General features: G+C 35.3%; 1 protein-coding gene across 2 annotated transcripts in view; it reads right to left on the bottom strand.

Moving 5' to 3' along the window:
* LOC127444421 (catenin alpha-2-like) overlaps positions 1 to 23,137 on the bottom strand; it is a 786,240-nt gene that overhangs the window by 169,345 nt on the left and 593,758 nt on the right. For both annotated transcript variants that reach the window (XM_051703784.1, XM_051703785.1), the window contains exon 8: positions 12,280 to 12,360. In XM_051703784.1, the coding sequence (XP_051559744.1) occupies positions 12,280 to 12,360 (81 nt within the window). The remainder of the gene's footprint in view (positions 1 to 12,279; positions 12,361 to 23,137) is intronic.

The raw sequence follows: 23,137 nt of genomic DNA, 5'->3' as shown, positions 1-23,137 counted from the left end.
CCAATTTAAGTGCCCTTGTTATTGGTGACTCTATTGTAAGGAACGTGGAAATAGAGACTCCAGCCACCATTGTTAAATGCATTTAGGGGGCTCAGGCGTCTGACATCAAATAAAATTTACAAGTGCTGGCTAATGCTAAATGTAGATTTTCTAAAATTGTTATTCATGTTGGCACTAAAGATGTCCAGCTTCGCCAGTCGGAGATCACTAAAGATAATGTTAAAGAGGTGTGAGGACTTGCAAAAACAATGTCAGGCACTGTAATATGCTCAGGCCCCCTCTCTGCCTGTCATAGTGACAAGGTTTATAGTAGATTAGTATCACTGAACGGCTGGATGTCTGAGTGGTGTCCGGAGAATAGCATAGGATTTACAGACAATTGGAAGAGTTTTTGGGGTAGACCTGACCTGCTAAAGAGAGACAGACTACATCCCTCCAGTGAAGGTGCCGCTCTCCTCTCTAGTAATTTGGCTCATAGTCTTAATAGTGATAGTATTTGACTAACCGGGGCCCAGGTCAGGAAGCAGACAAACTGGCTAATCCGAACATCTGCTAGCTGCCTTGAGACGTCACACAGGTCAAATAAACTACAACACATAGTGACTGTATCATCTAGATATCATATAGAGACTGTGTCTGTTCCCCAAACTGCCAAACACATAACCCCCACTAAATCATCTAGAAAAAATTTGATTAAGATCAAACTTGAAAAAAAATTTAATAAAAAAAAGAAAAGAAATTAATACAAAAAAAAAATAAAAAAAATAAGATAAACATCATATAAAGGTAGGGCTACTAAACATAATAATCTTTCAACCAAAGCACTAATTGTAAATGAAATTATTACAGATCATAGTTTGGATGTGCTCTGTTTGAATGAAACCTGGCTTAAACCGGATGAATATATCAGTTTAAATGAATCTACTCCCCCAGGTTATTGTTATAAAGATGAGCCTCATCTGAAGGGTTGAGGAGGAGGAGTTGCTACAATTTACAGTGACGTTTTTGGTGTTACTCAGAGGACAGGATATAAGTTTAAGTATTTTGAACTAATAATGCTTAATGTGACACCGTCAGATATAAATAAATATAACTCTGTTGTCTTTTGCCCTTGCTACAGTATATAGATCACCCGGGCCTTATTCTGATTTCCTTGGTGAATTTGCAAATTAGTTAGTTACTGTAGATAGAGCTTTAATTGTTGGTGACTTAGACATTCACAAAGATAATGAAAATGACAAATTGAGATTAGCATTTATTGATATTCTCAACTCACTTGGAGTCAGTCAAAATGTGACAGGTCCAACTCATCGCCATAATCATATAGTAGATTTAATTCTGTCATATGGAGTTGATGTTGATACTATAAACATTCTACCGCAGAGCGATGACATCTCAGATCATTACCTCATCTCTTGTATGCTGCAATCAGCTAATGTTACTCAATCTACACCATGCTATCATTCAGGTAGAATTATATTCGACCACTAAAGATAGCTTCACTAATTATCTTCCAGATCTATCTCATACACTCAGTAAGCCCCAAAGTCTAGAAGAACTTGATGAAATAACAGAAAATATAAATACAGTCTTATCTAGCACTTTTGATAGTGTTGGCCCCCTTCGATTAAAGAAAATTAAAGAAAAAAGCCCCACACCATGTTACAATCACACTCATGCTCTCAAGAGAGTAGCTCGGAAAATAGAACGCAAGTGGAAGAATATTTCATGCTACATGCAAGGACAGTGTCTGTAGCTACAAACAAGCACTAAAAGCTGCCAGGTCAGCATATTTTAGCAAACTCAGAAAATAACCAAAACAATCCTAGGTGTTTATTCAGTACTGTGGCTAAATTGGTTAGGAATAAAGCCTCAGCTGAACCAGATAGTCCGTCGCAGCCCAATAGTAATGACTTCATGAATTTATTTACTGATAAAATTGAAATAATCAGAAATAAAACTAGAATTATGCAAACATCTGTCACAGTACCTCAGAAAACAGTGTCTCATAATTTTACTCACGTACAACTTCAATACTTCGAGGTCATGAAGAGCTAACAAAACTTATCGAAACATCAAAAGCCACAACATGTATGTTAGATCCAATACCAACTAAGCTCTTAAAAGAGGTATTCCCTGGAATCTCAGAACCTCTTCTTAATATTATTAACTCCTTGCTATCCTTAGGACATGTCCCAAGAAATTTTAAAATGGCAGTTATCAAAATGCTTATTAAGAAACCACAACTTGATCCTGGAGAACTGGCTAATTATAGACCGATTTCAAATCTCCCGTTTATGTAATGATACGAAAATACTAGAAAAGGTAGTGTCCTCCCAACTATGTTCATTTCTACACAGAAATAGTATATATGAACAATTTCAGTCAGGATTTAGGCCCCACCACAGTACAGAGTCTTCACTTATCAGAGTTACAAATGACTTGCTCCTATCATCTGATCGCGGCTACATTTCTCTTCTAGTGCTTTTAGGTCTTAGTGCTGCCTTTGACACGATAGATCATGACATTCTCTTGAATAGGCTAGAGAATTATGTTGGCATTTGTGGACTTGCATTAGCATGGTTTAGGTCCTATTTAGCATACCGCTACCACTTTGTCTATGTAAACGAGGAATTGTCAAATTAAACAAAAGTTAAGTATGGTGTCAATTTTAGGGCCTCTGCTTTTCTCCTTATATGAGCTTCCCCTGGGACATATTATCAGGAATCGTGGAATAAGTTTCCACTCTTATGCCAACGATACCCAACTTTATATTTATTCGAAACCCAATGAAATTTCACAATTCTCCAAATTAGCAGAGTGTATAAATGAAATCAAAGATTGGATGGCCAGAAATTTCCTTCTACTCAATTCCGACAAAACAGAGGTACTAATTATTGGACCAAAAACCTCTAAAAAATAAGCTGCTAAAATACTATTTGACTATTGATGGATGTACTGTTACATTGTCTTCAACAGTGAATAACTTAGGTGTTATATTTTATACCAGTCTGTCCTTTGAAAATCAAATTTCCAATGTTTGTAGAACAGCATTCTTCCAAAGAAATATTGCTAAGTTACGACACATGCGCTCTGTTGCTAATGTCGAAAAACTCAATTCATGCGTTCATGACCTCAAGACTAGATTATTATAATGCATTACTAGGAGGGTGTCCAGCAAGTTCAATAAATAAACTTCAATTGGTTCAAAATGCAGAAGCCAGAGTGCGGACTAGAACCAAGCAGTATGATCATATAAGTCCCATTTTATTGGTGTTACGTTGGCTACCTGTTAAGTTTCGTATTAATTGTAAAATTCTGTTAACTACGTACAAAGCTTTAAATGGTTTAGCTCCACAGTACTTAAGTGACCTTCTACCATGCTATATTCCATCACTTTCATTACGATCGCAAACTTCTGGCCTGTTAATAGTTCCTAGAGTATCAAAATCCACAAAAGGAGGTAGATCCTTTTCCTGTTTGGCTCCTAAACTATGGAATAGTCTCCCAAACATTGTTTGGGATGCAGACACTCACTGAGTTTAAGTCTAGACTAAATACTCATCTATTTAGCCAGGCATACACCTAATTTATTCTTCACCTCACAATTAGGCTGCTTCAGTTAGTTCTGCCGGAACCACAAACATTGACCATGATCTATAACTCTTCAAAAAACTGAATGGCATCGACACTAATATTATTCTATTTGTTTCCATGTCTCAACCTTGTGATTCATATCCCGAGGTCACCAGAACTGACTGGATCCAGCTCCATTCCTGCTTGGTGTCAGACTACACTGCTACGTGTCTCTGAGTGATGACGACTAAATGCAGCCTGTGCCAGCCAGACATCACTTCAGTCTATTACGATGGACTAGAGAGGTTGAACTGATTCCAACTCCAACCATAAATCATGGGATACTTCATATGCCATTGCCTGAACCTTGGACTTAGACCTCACCAAAATTACCGGCTGGTTGAACTGTGAAGCACCTCACTGATCTATGCCTGCATCACCCTGGTCTATTGATGGACTACACTCTTAAAATGGAATAAATAGACTTTCAATTATTTGCCCACAAAAGCCTTCATCAGCCAACTAACAAAGGACAATGCATCTATGTGAACTTCTGCAGTTAATCCAGGATGAACTTCAAAGACATTAGTCATTAATCTTACAGTTCTTACAAAATCTTTGTTTAAACACTGGCTCTTAACACTTACTTAGTTTAATAATTTTAAACCATGACTTGCACTACACAATTAATTTTGGCATTATATTGGAACTGGCCCCACAGTGAGCCTGGTTTCTCCCAAGTTTATTTTCCTCCATTAACCAACATCTTATGGAGTTTTGTGTTCCATGCCACAGTCGCCTTTGGCTTACTGGGTTTCTAAATACAATTATTATTTAATTATTTATTATTATACACAATTCACAATCGTATTTAATCAAACTACATAATGATGACTAAGACTTTATTGATATTACAGTTTCGTTTTCTGTTAATGCATGGTTTTCTGTAAAGCTGCTTTGAAACGATGTGTGATGTGAAAGGCCCTATACAAAATGACTTGACTTGACTTCAATATACATAACTGAAATTCATATAAGAAGAAACATAACTATTCCCATAAAATATAATTAAATATAATGGGTCATGCAGGGAACCAATTATTGTTTTTCACGGTAATTTAAAATAGCATTATCTTGTTAACCATAATATACTGTACATTTTTTACCATTAATTATATGGTAAAATTATACTTCTACATCTAAAAAAAAAAAAAAAAGTTATTTTTACAATATGTTACCATAAAATTACATTTATTGTCTTGTTAAATATATGATTTTTTTTAACGTATATTTTAAGGTAACTACATTTTTATTTTATTTTATTTATTTTAATTTTTTTTTTTTTACAGTAGCATTTTTACATTATTTTACCATTAAAATTATGGACAAAAAAAATTTACAGTGTGAAATATCATGCATAAATTAATAGACTTGATCATTGGTGTTGTTTGGAGCTTGACAGTACCTGGTCACCATCCACTTTCTTTGTATGGAAGAGAGCAGTGTAAACATTATTTCAACCTTTTAAACATCTCATTTTGTGCACCACAGAAAAAGAAAGCAAGAAAGTCATGCAAGTTTGAAAGAAAATTAAGGTGAATGAAGGTAAATGTATTTTTGGTTGAACTATCCCTATCAGTGCAAATATAATACAACAAAGACAGAGCTAAACACTCAGTCAGGGGCGTAGATTACAGGGGGGATGGGGGGAGGTACACCCCCCCCCCCATAATCAAAACAAGCAAGTACAATCCCCCTCCCCCCAAATTTTTTTTATATCATGATCAATGGAAACGTAAATTCTTCATACCACCCCCAATGTTCAAGTAAAATCTACGCCCTTGCACTCAGGACAAGCCAAAAATCAAATGCGGTCTTGTTTCTCCTTAGAAATGTCTGCACTCGCACTGATCGTGAGTAGGATTTGGTGTTATTGCTTGATTTGCACCGGTCGGGGTAGAATATTCTCTTGCCAGGTAGACAGTAATAACTCAAAGCTGACTGCCACAGACACTCGTATGTTCCCTGGTGAGATTGATTTGATGAGATGCAGATGCCTCCATACATTTGACGTAGGGCCCTGAAAACCCCTGAGCAGATCACAGAGGCTCACATCTCATATTTTCAGAATGCCTGTGCCGCGAGAGGCAAACGCATTTAATCACACTCACAAACACGCACTGTGCCATTAGCAGAACATATATTTACTCAGATCCATAGATGCAAATTATGCATACATCACGATTTTCCTAGTACGGCGTATGGAGAAGGTTGTTTTGCATTCTGCATGGGCAAGTTTCTCATGTGCATCGGTTAACCCAAAAATCCCTTAGTGCCTCAACGCCTCAGTGCTCATATGAATCATCTTCCCACAATCAACTTATAAAACCCAATAACAATTTGTGAGTCATTTTGATTGAATCAGGCAACAGAGCCGTTATGCCATTGTAAAGCCTATGGCGACAGTTTGGTGGGGCCTGGTAAACAACAGCACAAGCACAGCAGGGTAACTTGTGCCCTGTTGATCGCTGCCTGAAATTAAAATACGTAATGAGCATATCCAACATATGTGCATGGATTTTGCATCGGATACATCGACAGCTTGGTCCGCAATTCACTCCGAATCCTCTTTGATCCCTCTTTTTTTTCCTTTTACTTCCAAGTCTCAAAACCCATCAAAGTAATTGAAACATAATTTGTTTTGCAGTGCAGAAAATTCTAGTGACATGTTTCTAAGGTGAGAGGTGGTTTATCAGATTGCTGGAACATATGGAGCCCAACAGCAGCGAGGCCGAGGAAACGGAGGAAGTACCAGGGAGAGTCTCAGCTCACACACTGCTTACAGTCTTTTTGATGACCGTCCGATGCATACTGCACACAAAACTGGAAATCACTTTCTCGATCTAGTAAGCACTAATCTGATTGGCTAACTTTTCACAACTTCCGGGAGTAAAGGCACACGTTTTTTTTTTGTTTTTTTTTAATCAGTCTGGCAGGAAACAAAGTTGTGTTTACAAAGTAACTGGATAATCAAGACAAGCAATCACGACTAATAATCAAAACAAGCAAGTATGAGACTGGGGGGAGAGAGCGGGTAAATCAGGACTATCAAACACTTTTAATTTCCTTTAAACCACTTGACTGTACAATAAAACCCCTGCTTTTCCCTTTGGGAAATATTTTGTTCCACCTGAGACCATGATAGATACTGAAATAAATGTCTTAAGAGGATTACAAATGCTTGGCCCGGCAAATCTGTAAACAACCTGTGCTCTCATTCAACACGTATCTACTATACATGTGTCAGGGGAAGTTTACAGCTTTCCAAATATTGGTCCAGCGAAGCGCGTGACAGAAGATGGAGGAACGAGATGGCCGCAGGGTTTAGGGTAGGGGAGGGGTATAGATGAGGAGAAATGAGGGTGGTGATATACGACTGCTGAGTCAGAAAACATGGCCCTCAAATTTACAGTCTTGGTGAAGGGGGTGGGAGTTGGATGATTTTAAAAGATGTTTTCCAATTATGAGATACCCGACAAACTGGGTGGAGGGTAAATGGTGAACGTTGCATGTATGCGTGCAGGAGTGTATGAATTGCTTCCGAACCTCTGCGCTGGCTGATTTATACACCCGCTAACACGCTCCTTAACTCCAAGTGTATAATTAAAGGAGGTCGTTCAAAACGAACAACCGTTCCACGTTAGTTGCACTCTCTGTGGATTTACTGTGATGCTGGGTGAAGAGGGTGTTTTCTCAGTGAGGGCAAACAGTGTGTGTGAGATAGTCTGGTTTTTGCCAATGTTGTGGGGACCAGCAAATACACAATGGCTTAATTAACATATTACGTTTTTTTAGTGAAAATGTACTGTAAAATTCAAAAGGTTTTTTTGAGGGTTTGAATGATCTAACCAGGCACAAAGCACAAAACAGTTTTTACAACAATATCGGATTATGAAAGCTGAAATAAATGTATTATGTCAGATTGTAAATGCATGTATCTACTAGCCATAGAACACTTTGCGCTCCACAGCAGAGTATTTACATTTCATATGCTGCCAATCATGTATATCACCATTTTAATAATTGGCAGTTTGTTGCCAAATTCCACCCATTTGAGACCAATCATAATATACAGTACAGTAGAGAAGCCGTGCATCCAGGTGGGACAAAAATACTCCCAATAGGCAATCAGATTTGAAGTTCCCATAAACTCCTAGAGATGTCCGTGACATGCTTAGAGCCACTGCACATTGATTATTATTCCTTTGAAATCTACAGTAGTGTTACCAGTGTCTGCCATAGACTCCCATTTGAAACATGGCTTAATTAGAGCACAACATTCTGGTTCCAGAAGTAAAACTCCCATTAATTTCTTCACAACTCTTTAATGGAGGATTTTATGAAAAGTCTATGGAAGAAATGAATGAGAAAAATACTTACGGAACCCAGACAGCTGAAAAAGCGGGTGGGCGCTGTTGCGCTCTATAGCATTTTATGGGCCTTGCATCTACTGTCATCTACAGACACATTTATGTGAAAGAGAAAAAAAAAAGCTGATTGCATTACATATATATATTAAACTCAGATTTGCCAGATTTCACCACTGGCGTCAAGAGAAGCATCACGAAAGTCATTAAAACACAAGGCTAAAACTGTTTTACGGCCTTCAACTGTGCAGTGTGTTAGGAGTGTGAGAGAGTGCGCTTACAAAGAGTGTTTGCTGGTCACTGGAATCTTGTTGCATCTGGTTAAGACACGGTTTTAGAGGAAAGAAAATCATTAGCTCTGTGTAAAAACAATAGATGTCAAATAAAAGTCCTCACCATGGTAGAATAACACATTTCTGAAGTCAGATAAAAGGTGCAGCATATTGGTTGCAAGCATCGTATCATTTTCTGCACGGGGGACTTGTGGCACATTGGTTTGGCATGCGATAAAGGATATGCCAAGCTAGAGACAAACAACAATGTTTTGGGGCATTCTGAGAAATCTTGCAAATGAAAGGGTAAACATTGTGATTGTATGTACTCTGACAGCTGACATCTTTAGATAACAAACTCCTCACTGTCATTTTCCCCTCTTCCTCTGTATGAATCAGAAGTTAACGAGGGTCATGTGTGCACATGTACTGTTGCACTGGAAGGCAACATTCTCACTGGTGCTGACTGATGGTTTGATTCAAGAACATTTAGTGCATGCATTCCATGTGGGGAAAAAGGCAATTTTCTCTTTTCAGAATTTTATATATATGGAGAATAGAGTTTAGAAATTAGAATTGTCCAATGTTTTGACAAGCAGTTCTATAGTATAAATTCTAGGTATGTAAGCATTTTTTTATTTTTTTTATTTTGTTATTATTATTTTATTATTATTATAAGGTTTAGCCGTTTTTCAAAGTTAAGATGGACATTGCCCAGCTGCCCCAATGAGATAATTCATTTATCAATTCTGTAAGTTACACATAGTATAAAATCCCCTGTACCTTAAAAGTTGGTCGGTAGAGAGACGGTAGCAGGGTTCCCTGTTACATATGGTGTTGCGTTTTATGCCTGGTCTATAATAACATGTATGGCACCATATTAAAGTATGTTTGTACTTTATGATATTTACATTGCAAAGCAGGGACCTGTAGCAAGATCATGGGTTCGATTCCTAGGAAACAGACAAACTGATAAAATGTATAAATTAAATGCTCTGTAAGTTGCTTTGTATAAAAGTGTCTGCCAAAGGCATACATGTAAATGTCAAACCATTAAAATAATCATAAAATGAAGTACAGCAGGGGTCTGAAACCTTTTTGATATAAAGTGCCATTTAAAATTTTCCTGTGCCATTGCCTACCTACCTCCCTTCAAGAAAGAAAGAAAGAAAAAAAGAAAGAAAGAAATATTGTCCAGAAAGGGATATTTCTGAAAAAATAATATTCTACAGAAGAAAGAAAGCCATATGAGTATGGAGCAACATCAGGATAAGTAATTAATGCCCTTTTTTATTTTTATTTTTATTGAACTAATCCTTTAAACTAGGGTCCAAAATAAACTTTTGTGTTAAATTTAAGAGCCATAAATAGTTCTTACTGGCCATGCAACTGAATTTTGCATTATCTTTATTAAAAGTCAATTTTTGTTCCTATGGAATCCTTTAGCTGCTTTTTCCTTGTACATAAGACTAAATATCATTTAACATTATTGTAATATCCATGATGTATACATTGAAAAGATGGATTTTGAAATATAAATTTTACAAATGCCATTTTGTCATTATTTGTAATCATTTTGGTCATTTTGGTAGACAATTTGTACCTTTAGGCACCCGTGGTTAAAATTTTAAAAAGAATGTAGAAAATACAAAAGTGCAATAGCCACTGATCTTTTAGTAGAGTCTTTGAAAATATTAGAATTGAATCACTTAAATCAAACAAAACCAAAAAATTAAAATAAAACAAGTTAGAGTCAAACAAAACAAAAAACAAAACAAAAAACAAAGCAAAGCACAAAACAAAAAACAAAGCAAAGCACAAAACAAAACAAAACAAAACAAAACAAAACAATAAACAAAAACATAAGCTAGAGTAAAAAAAAAAAAAAAAAAACCAAAAAAAAAAAAGCAAAGCAAAACACAAAACACAAAACAAAACAAAGCAAAGCAAAGCAAAGCAAAGCAAAGCAAAGCAAAGCAAAGCAAAACAAAACCACAAGCTAGAGTCAGGCATGCAATTTAAGCAATGTGTTATGTTGCAGTTCCTAATAAAGTCCCCAGCCAAATGATAATTCTGTTTTATTAACTTGCCATAACCAATTGCTTGCATTTGGTGCTAGGTGAGTATTAATTTTGGACCCTGTCTGCAACTAGTAATGGGGCAGAAATGAGATCCTCAGGCTCTCATTCAGTGAAAATCTTCAGCCTGTATGTAATAATAGTTATTCTTTACTGAAGTTCACAGCCTAAACTCTTCCAGACGGTTAATTATATGCAGTCTGATAGCAATGGCCCTCTATCCGACACCTTGTGGCTTTAATTCTAGGCTCCTTTTTGAAGTCTGGTGCTGTACAACCTAAAACTTTGTATAAAAGAGCTTTTAAGCTCCACTGATTGCTGATGTGAAGAGCATATATCTTCTTCAGTTAAAGAGCACCTATTATGGTTTTTCAAATATTACCTTTCAAGTAGTGTGTTATATAGCTGTTTGTGAATGTAAAAAAGTTTGCAAAGTTTCAAAAATCAAGGTGCACGACAAATGGAGTTATTGACTCCCAAAAGAAAGATCCGATTCTGAACACCTGAAACGAGTCGTTAGTAATTCCAGACTTACTTCCTGTACTAACCTACGTAATTTGGTAACAAAAAACCCGCCTCTGGTCTTCATTGGCTGCTCGAGAACAGCTTTGACCCGCCCTCAAACACTACACTAAGCGGTAGACCAATCACAACAGACTGGGACATCTGACCGATCAGAGCAGAGCAGGCTCTCTGAAAGGAGGAGTTTAGAATGAATCCTTTAGAACGGATCATTGAACAAGTTGTTTTTGACACTGGGAAAAAAAAGGTAATGCTGCAATTTAAATTATGAGCAAATTAAAGTGTTTTTTGACCTTGGATGCATAAAAATCTATTGTATGAGACCTTTAAAACAAAAATAGGCATGTTTAAAAACCATAATAGGTGCTCTTTAAGAGACATACTGATGTTTGATGCGCTGACACTTATACACGTGTCTTTAACAGTCAGATGTTCAGCAATGTGAGTTGTTATTTAAGTCTAGAATGCTCTCAAAAGGCCTATCCTCTCAAATGCAAGGTAAAAATACAACAAATAGATCCGCTGTGTGCATTATGGTTACTTTTAAGGCATTTTGTCTTTACACATTTTGACCAGTGAATTTCCGTGGATTTTCCATTTGTCTGTGATTACTGGATAAAGATTTTATTTTATTCAGCAATTTCTAGCTGACTATTTTAGATCTGGACCACTAATCTGATTGGACAAGCGATTCTAATAGTGCTGATATTTAGCATAACAGAACTGGAACATTTCACTGTTTGTTTCAATTCTACATGTATGTGTTCAAAATGTTCCAGACAGGTTCCAGACTGACTGATCATGTTTTGGTTTTGTTTGGAATTGTTTTCGTTTAAATAGCAAGACGGACAAAATAACTAGCTATATTGCATCTAAACTGTAAATTACTTCATATTCATTTCTTGTTTTCAGAACTGTTGTATATAAGCAAAATTATGCTGTTGCACTTAATATGGCTGTGATTGCCTGCAACCTTGTGTCTTGGTCCAATTCACAGTGTTGATATTTAGTATCACCCTTATGTACGTGATATTGCTTAATGAACACTGAGCTAACACACACACACACACACACACAAATAAATAAATAAATAAAAATAAAAAAAAAATAGACTGATTGATTAAAGAAATGTCCATCAATTAACCATGACTTCCTGCGTTTTTTTCTTTTTACTTCCATGACTTTTCCAGGCCTGGATATAAAGTTCCCTGGATGTCTATGTTGTACCAATGGAAATGCATGTGTGGAAAACTAAAAAAGCATCACTTGATGCATCAGACAACAGTATATAAAAGAAGTAACAGTGAACCTTTAATGAGTCATTTTCCTTTAACCAGCAGAGTGGACATAGTTTTAGTCACATTCTTATTTTCTAGGAAGGCAACAGACAGAAGATTGACTCACCTGCCTGCGAAGATCACGGGTCTTCTTGGTCATCTTGTCAATGGCTGAATTCAGCAGGTCTCCTTTTTCTTTTCTGCCCGTCTGCAAAAAATAAAATAAAAATAAAATAAATAAATAAAAATAAGTTTTACTTGTGTAGCATGGGGGATCTAACAAATCAAGGGAGATGGGGAGTGCAAAGTTAAATACAGTGTTATTGGCCTTGAGTGGGGTATGGACAAAAGGTGAAGGTTTCAAGAACCTCTTGAAATTTGAGGCCTTTAAGTACCTCTAAATTTAGACACAGCAGGGATGGAATAAATAAATCACTGAATAAAGTGACAATAGAGTCACCAAAAAAAAATAGCACTACAGGATGTTGCAGGAAGACTGACATGAAAGAACCCCTGTGCTATGTTTCTCCTATACAGAAATGTCTACCCAAAAGCAGGGACTAAACCTTTATAGCCATACAAAAGATACATTGCTTGGTTTTGATAACTCTGCATTTGATGAAGCTGAGAGGTTACTGTAGCCTGGAGCAATTTAAAGGAATAGTTCACCCAAAAATGAAAATTTGCTGATAATTTACTCACCCTCAGGCCATCCAAGATGTATCTGAGTTTCTTTCTTCATCAGAACAGAATTTAAGACTTTTAGGATTTAATTTCATGCCACCTCTAAACAATGCAAGTGAATATCCTCCATTTTTTGACGTTCCAAAATGCATATTTAGGGTGCATCAAAATAATCCACACGACTCCAGTCGACAAATAAAGGTCTTCTGAATGCAAACGATAGATTATTTTGAGAAACAAAACAATAATTGTATACTTTTTTAAATAAAAATGTTCACTTCAGTACATCTCTGTGACGTGCGCTCATGAAAGGGATGACGTAAGCTCGTTGGTAAGGTCACACGTCACGTGGAGGTGGAGTCAGGAAGCGCGTCATTGTTTTCAAGAGAAACTTGTGCCGTTCACAAACCAAAGCAGTCCAACACAATTTAAAAACAATATATAAATATATATATATATATATATATATATATAAAATAATTTCCAAATAATAATAAAAAAAAAAAATGTAAACAATGACGCGCTTCCTGACTCCTCCTCCACGTGACATGTGACTTTACCAACGAGCTTACGTCATCCCTCTCATGAGCGCACTTCACAGAGATGTACAGAAGTGAACATTTGTAGTTAAAAAGTATATAAGTATTGTTTTGTTTCTAAAAATAATCAATCGTTTGGGTTCAGAAGAACTTTTTTTGTCGACTGGAGTCGTGTGGATTATTTTGATGCACCCTAAATATGCATTTTGGACCATAAAAAAATTAAGGACATTCACTTGCATTGTTTAGAGGAGGAGGCCTGAAATGAAATCCTAAAAGTCTTAAATTCTGTTTTGATGAAGAAAGAAACTCAGATACATCTTGGATGGCCTGAGGGTGAGTAAATTATCAGCAAATTTTCATTTTTGGGTGAGCTATTCCTTTAAAGGCAAAGTTCGGATGGACGCTGCATACAAGTTGCATGGTCTTTTAATGTTATTCTATTTAATAGCGTAAAGCTAGCTTATGGGATTCTGTATGTCAACTTACATCAGGAACTCAATTTTTTAGTGCTCTAGTGGTTTGTTCTGGACTACTGCAGTGCTCATCTTTTATATTTATAGCATGAATCAGTTCCGTTCTTAGTTGTCTCTTGTTCAACCTTTTAACAGTGTAATTCCAGAGGGGAAATGAACACATTTGCCCAGATTCGTCATTCTTGAATTATCAAGCCACAGGTGTTGAACAAGAATATGAATTGCTCTGTACATTCAACAAGTGTGGGGCAATATGTTTATGGCACAGATGTTTTAATCAGTCCACCTGGAAACAAAGTCATGTTTAGTCATTAATTAATGGCTACATGATTATGACAAAACATACGATTAGGACTATGACAACCCCCACTACATCCCTGTGCAGCTCTACATCCACGAGCAAAACTGTACAGTCCATTTTATTTTGTCTGAGTGATGTCTGTAAAATAGCTCTTATTACATTTAAAAGGTCAGAAATTCTGATCATAAAGTTTAACCACAGCTGTTTTTTTTTTTTTTTTTAACATTAATCAAGGCTGTCATGTCATTATTGGGATGATTTGTTCTTATGTAATTCTATTATTGTTGTACAATCTATTTCAGATAAATCTGCCCCTAAACAGCACATAAAACCAAAACTGTTGTTGGTCTATTCCTGTCTAAGTTGGCAGTTCCTTGCCAGAATCAGCTGCAATGTGGATCAGACTTTATGCCATTAGTCAAAAGTCTGGCTACTCGAGACTAGCATCCAGTGAGATTTTTTCCATAAACTGTTGCTTTCAAACATGGATTGTCTCTCTCTCTCTGTCAGGATGAGCTGGTACTCGGGTTGAGATGAGGACGGTTGCTTTTGTTAGCGAGTAATTAAAGATTTTGCAGTGGTGGCAGCCATCTCCCCTAGGTCCGATCGACCAGACATCACACAGCTGGCTCCTGTGTGTCAGTGTCAGAGGAAACTCTCACCGTAGATGACAAAACACATCCCGTTTCCCTCACTGTCTCTCTCTCTCTCTCTCTCTCTCTCTCTCTCTCTCCCTCATTGTCTCTCTCTCTTGCAGCAGCTAGAATGCAGACTGTGGCTCCATACAAACACAAACAGTACTCTATTAAATATGGACAGCAAGACTGAAAGAGCTAAATGCCTCCATGCATTTGCTAGAAAACAGAGAGACAGATATAATAGATTTTATGAGAGCAAAATAAGGATTTAAGCAAACAGTCAATATTAGATCGCAGTGATCTGTCAACTGTTTTATAGAAAATCATAGAGAGCACCTACACACACACACGTTTACTTAGCTATATAAATGAGGACATGCAACATGTTCCTTCCAATGACTTCAATTGTTGTTTTATTATTATTATTCTTTTACAGACTAACCCTTATCCTACCCCTAAAAGAATTCTGTAAGCATTTCTGTAATAATAATAATTATTATTATTATTATATTCATAATAATAATACTGAACATTTATAATAATTTACTAATATAAATATATAATAATGTGTTGTTATATACTGAATGTTATATGATTGATAAATATACAGGGTTGGGGAGTAATGGAATTCATGTAACGGGATTACGTATTTAAAATACAAAATATAAGTAACTGTATTCCACTACAGTTACTTTTTAAATCATTGGTAATTAGAATACAGTTACATTCAAAAAGTATTTTGATTACTGAAGAGATTATTTTGCATTTTATTGTCATTTGTTTCATTTAATATTTAGTTCTTTCAGATGGAAAACATTTATACATATAATTGATGTGATCAAACGTGCATTTGAACAGCAGTGAAACACTTTCTTATAATTGTCAGCTTTACGCTAAGCTAAAATGCTATCTCTAGCCATTTTACATACACGTTACCAGGCATGATCATATATTTTTATCAAGAAAATTCACGTTAGATCATAATTCTTTTTTTTCTAGTAAGACCTTTGATATTTTTTGTATTGTTTTCCTGTAAAAAATATCTAAAAACCATAAAACAAGATCAATTTGATTCATCTTGTTTTAGAAACGACACTGCATAAGATATTTAGGTTTTTCAGAGAATATATTTTTAACATGTGTTTTATCTTACGGTACTGGCAGAGTTTATATATATATATATATTTATTATCCATATATACACACATTACTGGTCAAAAGTTTTGAAACACTTGACTGAAATGTTTCTCATAATCTTAAAAATCTTTTGATCTGAAGGCATATGCTTAAATGTTTTAAATTCATTTTGTAGACAAAAATATAATTGTGCCACCATATTATTATTTATTTTTTTTTCATTAAAAAACTAAAATTAATTAAAAAAAAAATAAATAAATAAAAAAAAAAACGTTTTTGAAATTAATGACTTGGACCAAATAATAAAGAAAAGCAGCCATTAAGTACCCAACATAGATGGGAACTCCTTCAATTCTGTTTAAAAAGCATCCCAGGGTGATACCTCAAGAAACTGGTTGAGAAAATGTCGAGTTTACATGTTTGCAAATTCTAGGCAAAGGGTGACTACTTTGAAGATGCTAAAATTTAACACAGTTTTAATTTATTTTGGATTTTGTTTAGTCACAACATAATTTCCATAGTTCCATTTATGTTATTCCATAGTTTTGATGACTTTACTATTATTCTAAAATGTGAAAAAAAAAAAAAAAAAAAAAAAAAAGGGTTTCAAAACTTTTGACCGGTAGAATGTGTGTATATATATATATATATATATATATGGAACTATGGGAATATATATATATATTAAGATACACACACATTTAAACTCACATCGCTCACCCTCAAGAGAGGCATACAATCTACTGTCAGAGTAACTGAACTAATATTTCCATCAACAGAAAAATCATACAAATTGCAAAACAATGACAATTTTGGAAAAACATTCAGAATGTGACATGTAAAATTAGATGCAGTCTATTTCTCACAATGGTGAAATGTCAGAATCAGTCTCAGTGAACATTATTCCAGGTATATAATGATCTCTGTGTGAAGGTTTTTTGCCAGACCTGAATTGATATTCAAAGCAGCCTGTTAATGAGGCTATCTGCTTTCATTTGGGAGATGACCCTCAGAATGAGTTCTGAATACTTAAGCCATGATAACCTTTACCGGAGCTGCCATTTTAACAGTATCCTAAAAAGCAGCATATGAATTTATGTGGCACCATGGAGCGCAATTAGGAGGCCAAGCACTGACCCCCCTCTATAGGGGACACAGAGAGAGAGAGAGAGAGAGAGAGAGAGAGAGAGAGAGAGAGAGAGAGAGAGAGAGATGAGACAATCAGATGCTCATATTTTAAAGTCATAGGACAGATACTGCCTGAATCCCCAGATTGAGTAATGCGGAGAAACTTTCATATGTTCTTGGAGAGAAGGTTGAATGTATATATTTAGCAGCAGAGTATGTCTTCTTGTCATGCTATGAGGAAGAGAGGGTGACCCCTAACTAAAGACTTAAAGTGTCAGTTTAATTTAATTTAGTTTAAGTTATCTTTAGTTACTTTTCTTTACATTTTGTACACTTACCTAGATGCTTATTATTGTTGTTATTATTATTAATATTTGATTACTTTTTATGTAATACCTTTTTTTTTTTTTTTTTTTTTTTTTTTTTAATGAATGCTTTGGCAACATTGTACTGTATATCATATATGGTCATGACAATAAAGCAAATTTGAATTGAATTGGAGAGGGAGAGGGAGAGAGAGAGAGAGAGAGAGAGAGAGAGAGAGAGAGAGAGGGAGATTGAATATAAATAAAAAAATCTCATTCTCATCAGTGTTGACTGAAGGCAAGGCATCTGATAAGAAAATTGCAAATCAGCTGCAACAGTTGAAATGGCAGCAACAGTTGAATTCAGTCTGAATGTAATGAGATTGCACAAAATTAATGACCATGTTGCCAAGCAACCATCCTCCAGTTCTGCCTAGATGTTATTAATACACAGGCAGTGCAAGCTGGCTCGTGTTAAATTGGCTAGTTTAATCAATATTCCAAAACTAGATGAAGAGGCAAGCAATTAAATTCATGGAATTCAGAATCAGCAAACCCAATGGAACAAGACACTACCTAAAGACATTGCCCTTTGTTCGGCTAACGCACCATGTCTAGGCTATCATCTACTGTATATGTGACTCTTGCACAGGGGTGTCTCAAAGATAATTTGACATAAAATAATAATAATAATAATGTTAACAGTTGATTTACAATAGAAGGCACACCAAAAATACTGGCAAAATGACAGGTATTGTTGTGTAATTAAAGGAATAGTTTACCCAAAAATTAACGTTATGTAATTATTTAGTCACCCTCATGAAGTTTTAGACCAGTATGACTCTCTTTTGTTCAGGAAACACATAAGTAAACACATATATAAACATGTACTTTCCATATAAAGGGAAAGGGTGGCCATGATATTCTTCAAAAATTCCCCATTTATGTTTCACAGAAGAGAGTCCTTTTTGATTGAAAAAACATGATAGTAAGTAAATATATATATATATATATATATATATATATATATATATATATATATATATATTTTTTTTTAACTATCAATTTAATATGATGTGAACTATCAGTTTAAAAAGGGAAAATTCTGCTAGAGCAAGAATTCAGTAAAAAAAAAATAAATAAATAAAATAAATAAATAAATAAATAAAAGGCTTAAAATGACAATTTCTTGGTTACAACAATCAAAACAAGTAATTTCATTACACGCTGATGGCCTTAACCACTGGCAAGTTGGTGCTCTATTGTCTGAAAATAACACTAATTATGGCTTACCCTGCAAAGTCCACTGAAATGTATCAGATGTACTGTGCTTAGGTATGTGCTTAAATTGCTACAGAATGCTTGTTTCTTTGATTAAGGTGTGGGAAATTGATAATTAATAAGAAAAGTAAAGCAGTGGCATAATTGAATGACCAGGGGTGATGTGATTATCTTGCATTTATGACATATATAAAATATAATTTGAATCTATTAAATGTATTTCAGTGTACAAATCACCATTCACTTTAAAGACCATGTCAAAATAACACTCTAATTGACTGTAATTTTGATATATAATCAATAGATTCACATTTGATGTGTATATTGATTTGTATGAAGTTATCTGAAATAATAATAATTAAAAAAAATAAAAAATGTGGTGGACATTTTATGATGCTGTATGGCAAAATTAAAATCCAGTTAGATGGCTGGTGCTAATTGTTTTGACAGTATTGATCTGTTGAATTTTGCTGAATTGCAATTTATCTTCCTGTCATTCAAATTCTAATACAAATCCTGTAGGCAGGGTATAAAATTAACTTTTTTGTTTGTTTGTTTGTTTGTTTGTTTGTTTTTTTCTTCACCAGCCATAGTGGCAGGTAAATGTCCAATTTTACCATCCACTTTGATTTTTTTACCAACCACTTAAATTTAGCATACATATATTATATACAGTAAATATAATTTTAATGTTATTTTAGAATATAAAATATAACATATGACACCATAAGCTTATTATCATTATGGTAATTATCATTACCATAATGATAATTTTGCAACATACAAATGGAGGCTAAAGAGTAGACAAGCACAAATTTCAAGAACCATTTCCGAGGCTGTAATGAACTATGATGACACATATGTTAAATTTACCCAGTAGTCCCAATGTTGTTGCATGTGATTTGCATATGTATTCTGAGATGATCTGAGATCATATACAGCTTTCATAGTCGACACTAATCTTGCAAACCTTCTTTCACAGGAATTCAGAGGATGCATGAGGTGTATCCTTCGTGGGCACTCACAACCCACAATTCTTTGCTTCAAAGGAAATGTCTAAAGAAAATGACACCAATTTGCCTGTAAATATGATGTTCAAACGCAAGGAATGTTAATTCCCAAGTTGAAGTACCTCAGTAGATGGGTGCAGAGTATATAATATGTATAATTATATTAATATATAATTATAATAAAGTATTAGACTAAAAGTACAATTGTAAAATCTATTTTCTTTTCTCTTTACATCATAACTCTCCTAAAATGTACCTCATACATTCCCTTCCAAACAGACTTTGTTCCCTTCTCACTCAAAGCACTGGCGCTTGTTAGAGAGTGGCGTGCTGTCATAGCAACCATGTTACGTTCCGTTTCCATTTGTCCTACGAAGGCCGTCTCATTTAAACAAGGCTTGTTTAAAGGAGGACACTCAGTATACTGCAGCCTTCAAAGGACGCATCCTACCTAGCATGCAGCCTTCCAAACAAGACAAAGCCACTGTTCCGAGATGACTGACAGAGAAGAAACAGTGGGGACTCATCATATGTGCATGTTCCACAAGACATGCTCGTGCTGCACGCATGAGGGCCAAAGCGGCAATGACCCTCTGAATACACAGCGAATCAGACACATGCACTAAAGGATTTTCTTTCGACTGTTCTTCATAATATCATCAAGTATGTTTCTTCAAGCATGCTTCATGGGTCCTACGGCATTTCTTGTCATATGTCGCTTTGAGACGTCTTACAGGTCGCCTGCCACAGTGGCGGGTAGATGAGCAAATTTACCCATCAATGCGCATGAAATACCCACATTTGGCAGGTGGTAATTTCTTACCCTGCCAGTAGGGCACGACCAGTTCAATTTAACGTTCAACTCATGAATAGAAAGGGAGTCTATTCTTAAATTCTGAATTATGCCAAACTCTGGGAAGGTCACACCGAAGTTGTAATAGAATTTTGCAGTATTGTCTTCTTTCAGCTGAAAGCATTTGTAGCTATGAGACAGAACTATCCCAGGGCAACCTAACACATTCCCTCTTTGAAGTCTGCGTATGTCTCTGATGTGAATGATGACTACATGGACAGGTACAAAATAAGAGGGCTAAAAAGTTTTTATATATATATAACTCACTTCTCTGCTTGCCATTTACTGTCAGAGATTCAGATATACACGATGAACTCCAATTTAAAGTCATCCAACTGCAGCGTAACTCTGATAAATGGATTTATTGCACCAATACCTGGAGCTGATCATGGTATCAGAAAGCAGCAAATAAAAACGAGAGAGTTGTCTATACAGTACATTAGCTCTATTACTGTTAGGCGATAACTTGCCTATTAGCTTATATTCTATCTTATTACGATGTTATTTCAACAAAGCATTCATGTGTGCCAGTTTCATTTGGCCATGTCAAGTGGATTTTTTTATTTATTTTTTTCCAGTCTAAGTCTTAAACTAATAAAGGCCAGAAAACCTAATCTGCAACAATGTAAATCATATTATTTTATTATTTTGCATAATGTTTTTTTTTTTAAAACACAAATTTCCACATAACTGTAACAGCCATCGCTGTTCCCCTGCCACTTGAACGTTCACTGATTAAAGGTATAGTTGTAAAATGTAAATGTTGATATATATATATATATATATATAATTACTCACCCTCATTTTGTTCCAAAACCTGTTTGCTTTCATTTTACATGGAACACAAATGGATAAATTTCAATTTGTCATTCTCCAGCTATAATCATTATTGTTTCACATTAAAGGAGAAATTGCTTCAATCAAAAGCAGGAGACAAGAAAGCCCCCAGAAGAATACTATAAGGCATGTTTCCCATGCTGAACACAGCTACAACCCTCACACCACTTACAGACAATTTTAATAATATTACAGCCTGCATTTCAACGGCCTTCTGGGACAATGAGTACATTGAGGAACAATGGGCACATATGAAGGAGATGGAGTGGCCCCTACTCGAGGGAATAAACCAATATGCTCACTAATAAGTATACAGCATCATTTGCTGCCATTCATTTAGTGACTTTTAGTTCATTTACTGGAAGAACTTCTGTCAATATCACTTCTCTTTATCTCGTATACACACACATGCACAACATATATCCCTAAAGTGAGTAAGTGATGTCTTGAACCTCAGCAGGAGCTGAATATAGTCAGAGTCAAACTTGATGAGCTCAGTGGCATCCAGAGGACTCACTTTTAAAGGACTAGTTCTCTTTAAAAAAAAAAAAAAAAAGAATAAAATCAAAACAGCATGGCTTCGATTTTTCAATTCTTCAATGTACTTGAGCTATCAAGCTTCAAAAAGGACTCTGGCGTATCATAAATGTATCATAAAGAATAGTTTTTATGAGTCATGCATATTCAGCATCTTCTTAAGCCAAACAATAGCTGTGGTTAGAAAATAAAAATAAAAAAGCAACTGTGAATGGTTTTCTCTTATGAATGCACCACAGTGTGCTACAACAAATGTCAAGATTTTCAGTGAAAATCAACTTTTTGCATCCTTTTTAAAGCTTGAAAGCTCCAGTCACCATTTAATGTTACTATATGGTAAACAGGGACCAGGACATTCTGCAATATTTCTCCTTTTGTGTTCCACGGAAGAAAGAAAGCCAAACTGGTTTTGACAGAATTTGTATTACATTGGACAAACTTTTACTGTACATACTGGCTTCTATAATATTCTGACTGTACATGAAAAATGGATGGAAAGAATGCAGAATATTCTTTGACACCACTGGGGACACTTTTACTCCATGTAATTAATAACCAGCTAACTAGTGTGTATCTTCAAACGTGTATGTGTAGTATTAGTTTGTGTGCAGGTGTTTACGGCATACAGTACTTGCCTTATACAAATGTATTTATTTCAGAATATGAGATGGAGGGGGAATTGAGATGTGACTGAGACTACAGCATCATATCACAGTCGAAAGAAATTGACTTTCAAAAGTCATCATGATGCTTGACAAAAAATGCAAATTCATATTACTGAATATTTTCACTCTGAATCTTTGATATATGAATATATTGAGGTCTCACGGAGCATACTTGAAAATCTATCTAAACTATTAAGGTTTATAAAATTGTAAAAGTAAAAGAAAAATAAGGTAGCTTATATTCAGAAATGGAAACAATAAGCATGTGCATATTTTTATATTCAATTCAGTCAAATTCAATGAATTTGAAAAGATATTCAATGTCTTATCAATTTTGCTTTTCAATGTTCTGAAAGTGGCTGAATTCAGGATGTGTAATTCATGTTTCAGAATGAAAGGGAAACATCAGAGGTATTTTGAAAGTACAAATAAGCTTGGATCCAATCTAACTCTCTCCTAGCCAATCCCAAGACAACTCAGAGGGAAGCACAATTCATACCTTGTAGATATGCAAATCACAGCAGGACTCTTGTGGAATACATGATGCCTTGGAAAGACATAGCAGATATTAACATTGCAGAGGAACAGCCAACT

The sequence above is a fragment of the Myxocyprinus asiaticus genome, chromosome 7 (genome assembly GCF_019703515.2).
Source record: "Myxocyprinus asiaticus isolate MX2 ecotype Aquarium Trade chromosome 7, UBuf_Myxa_2, whole genome shotgun sequence".
NCBI lineage: Eukaryota > Metazoa > Chordata > Actinopteri > Cypriniformes > Catostomidae > Myxocyprinus > Myxocyprinus asiaticus.
This window is presented reverse-complemented; position numbering and strand designations above follow the sequence as displayed.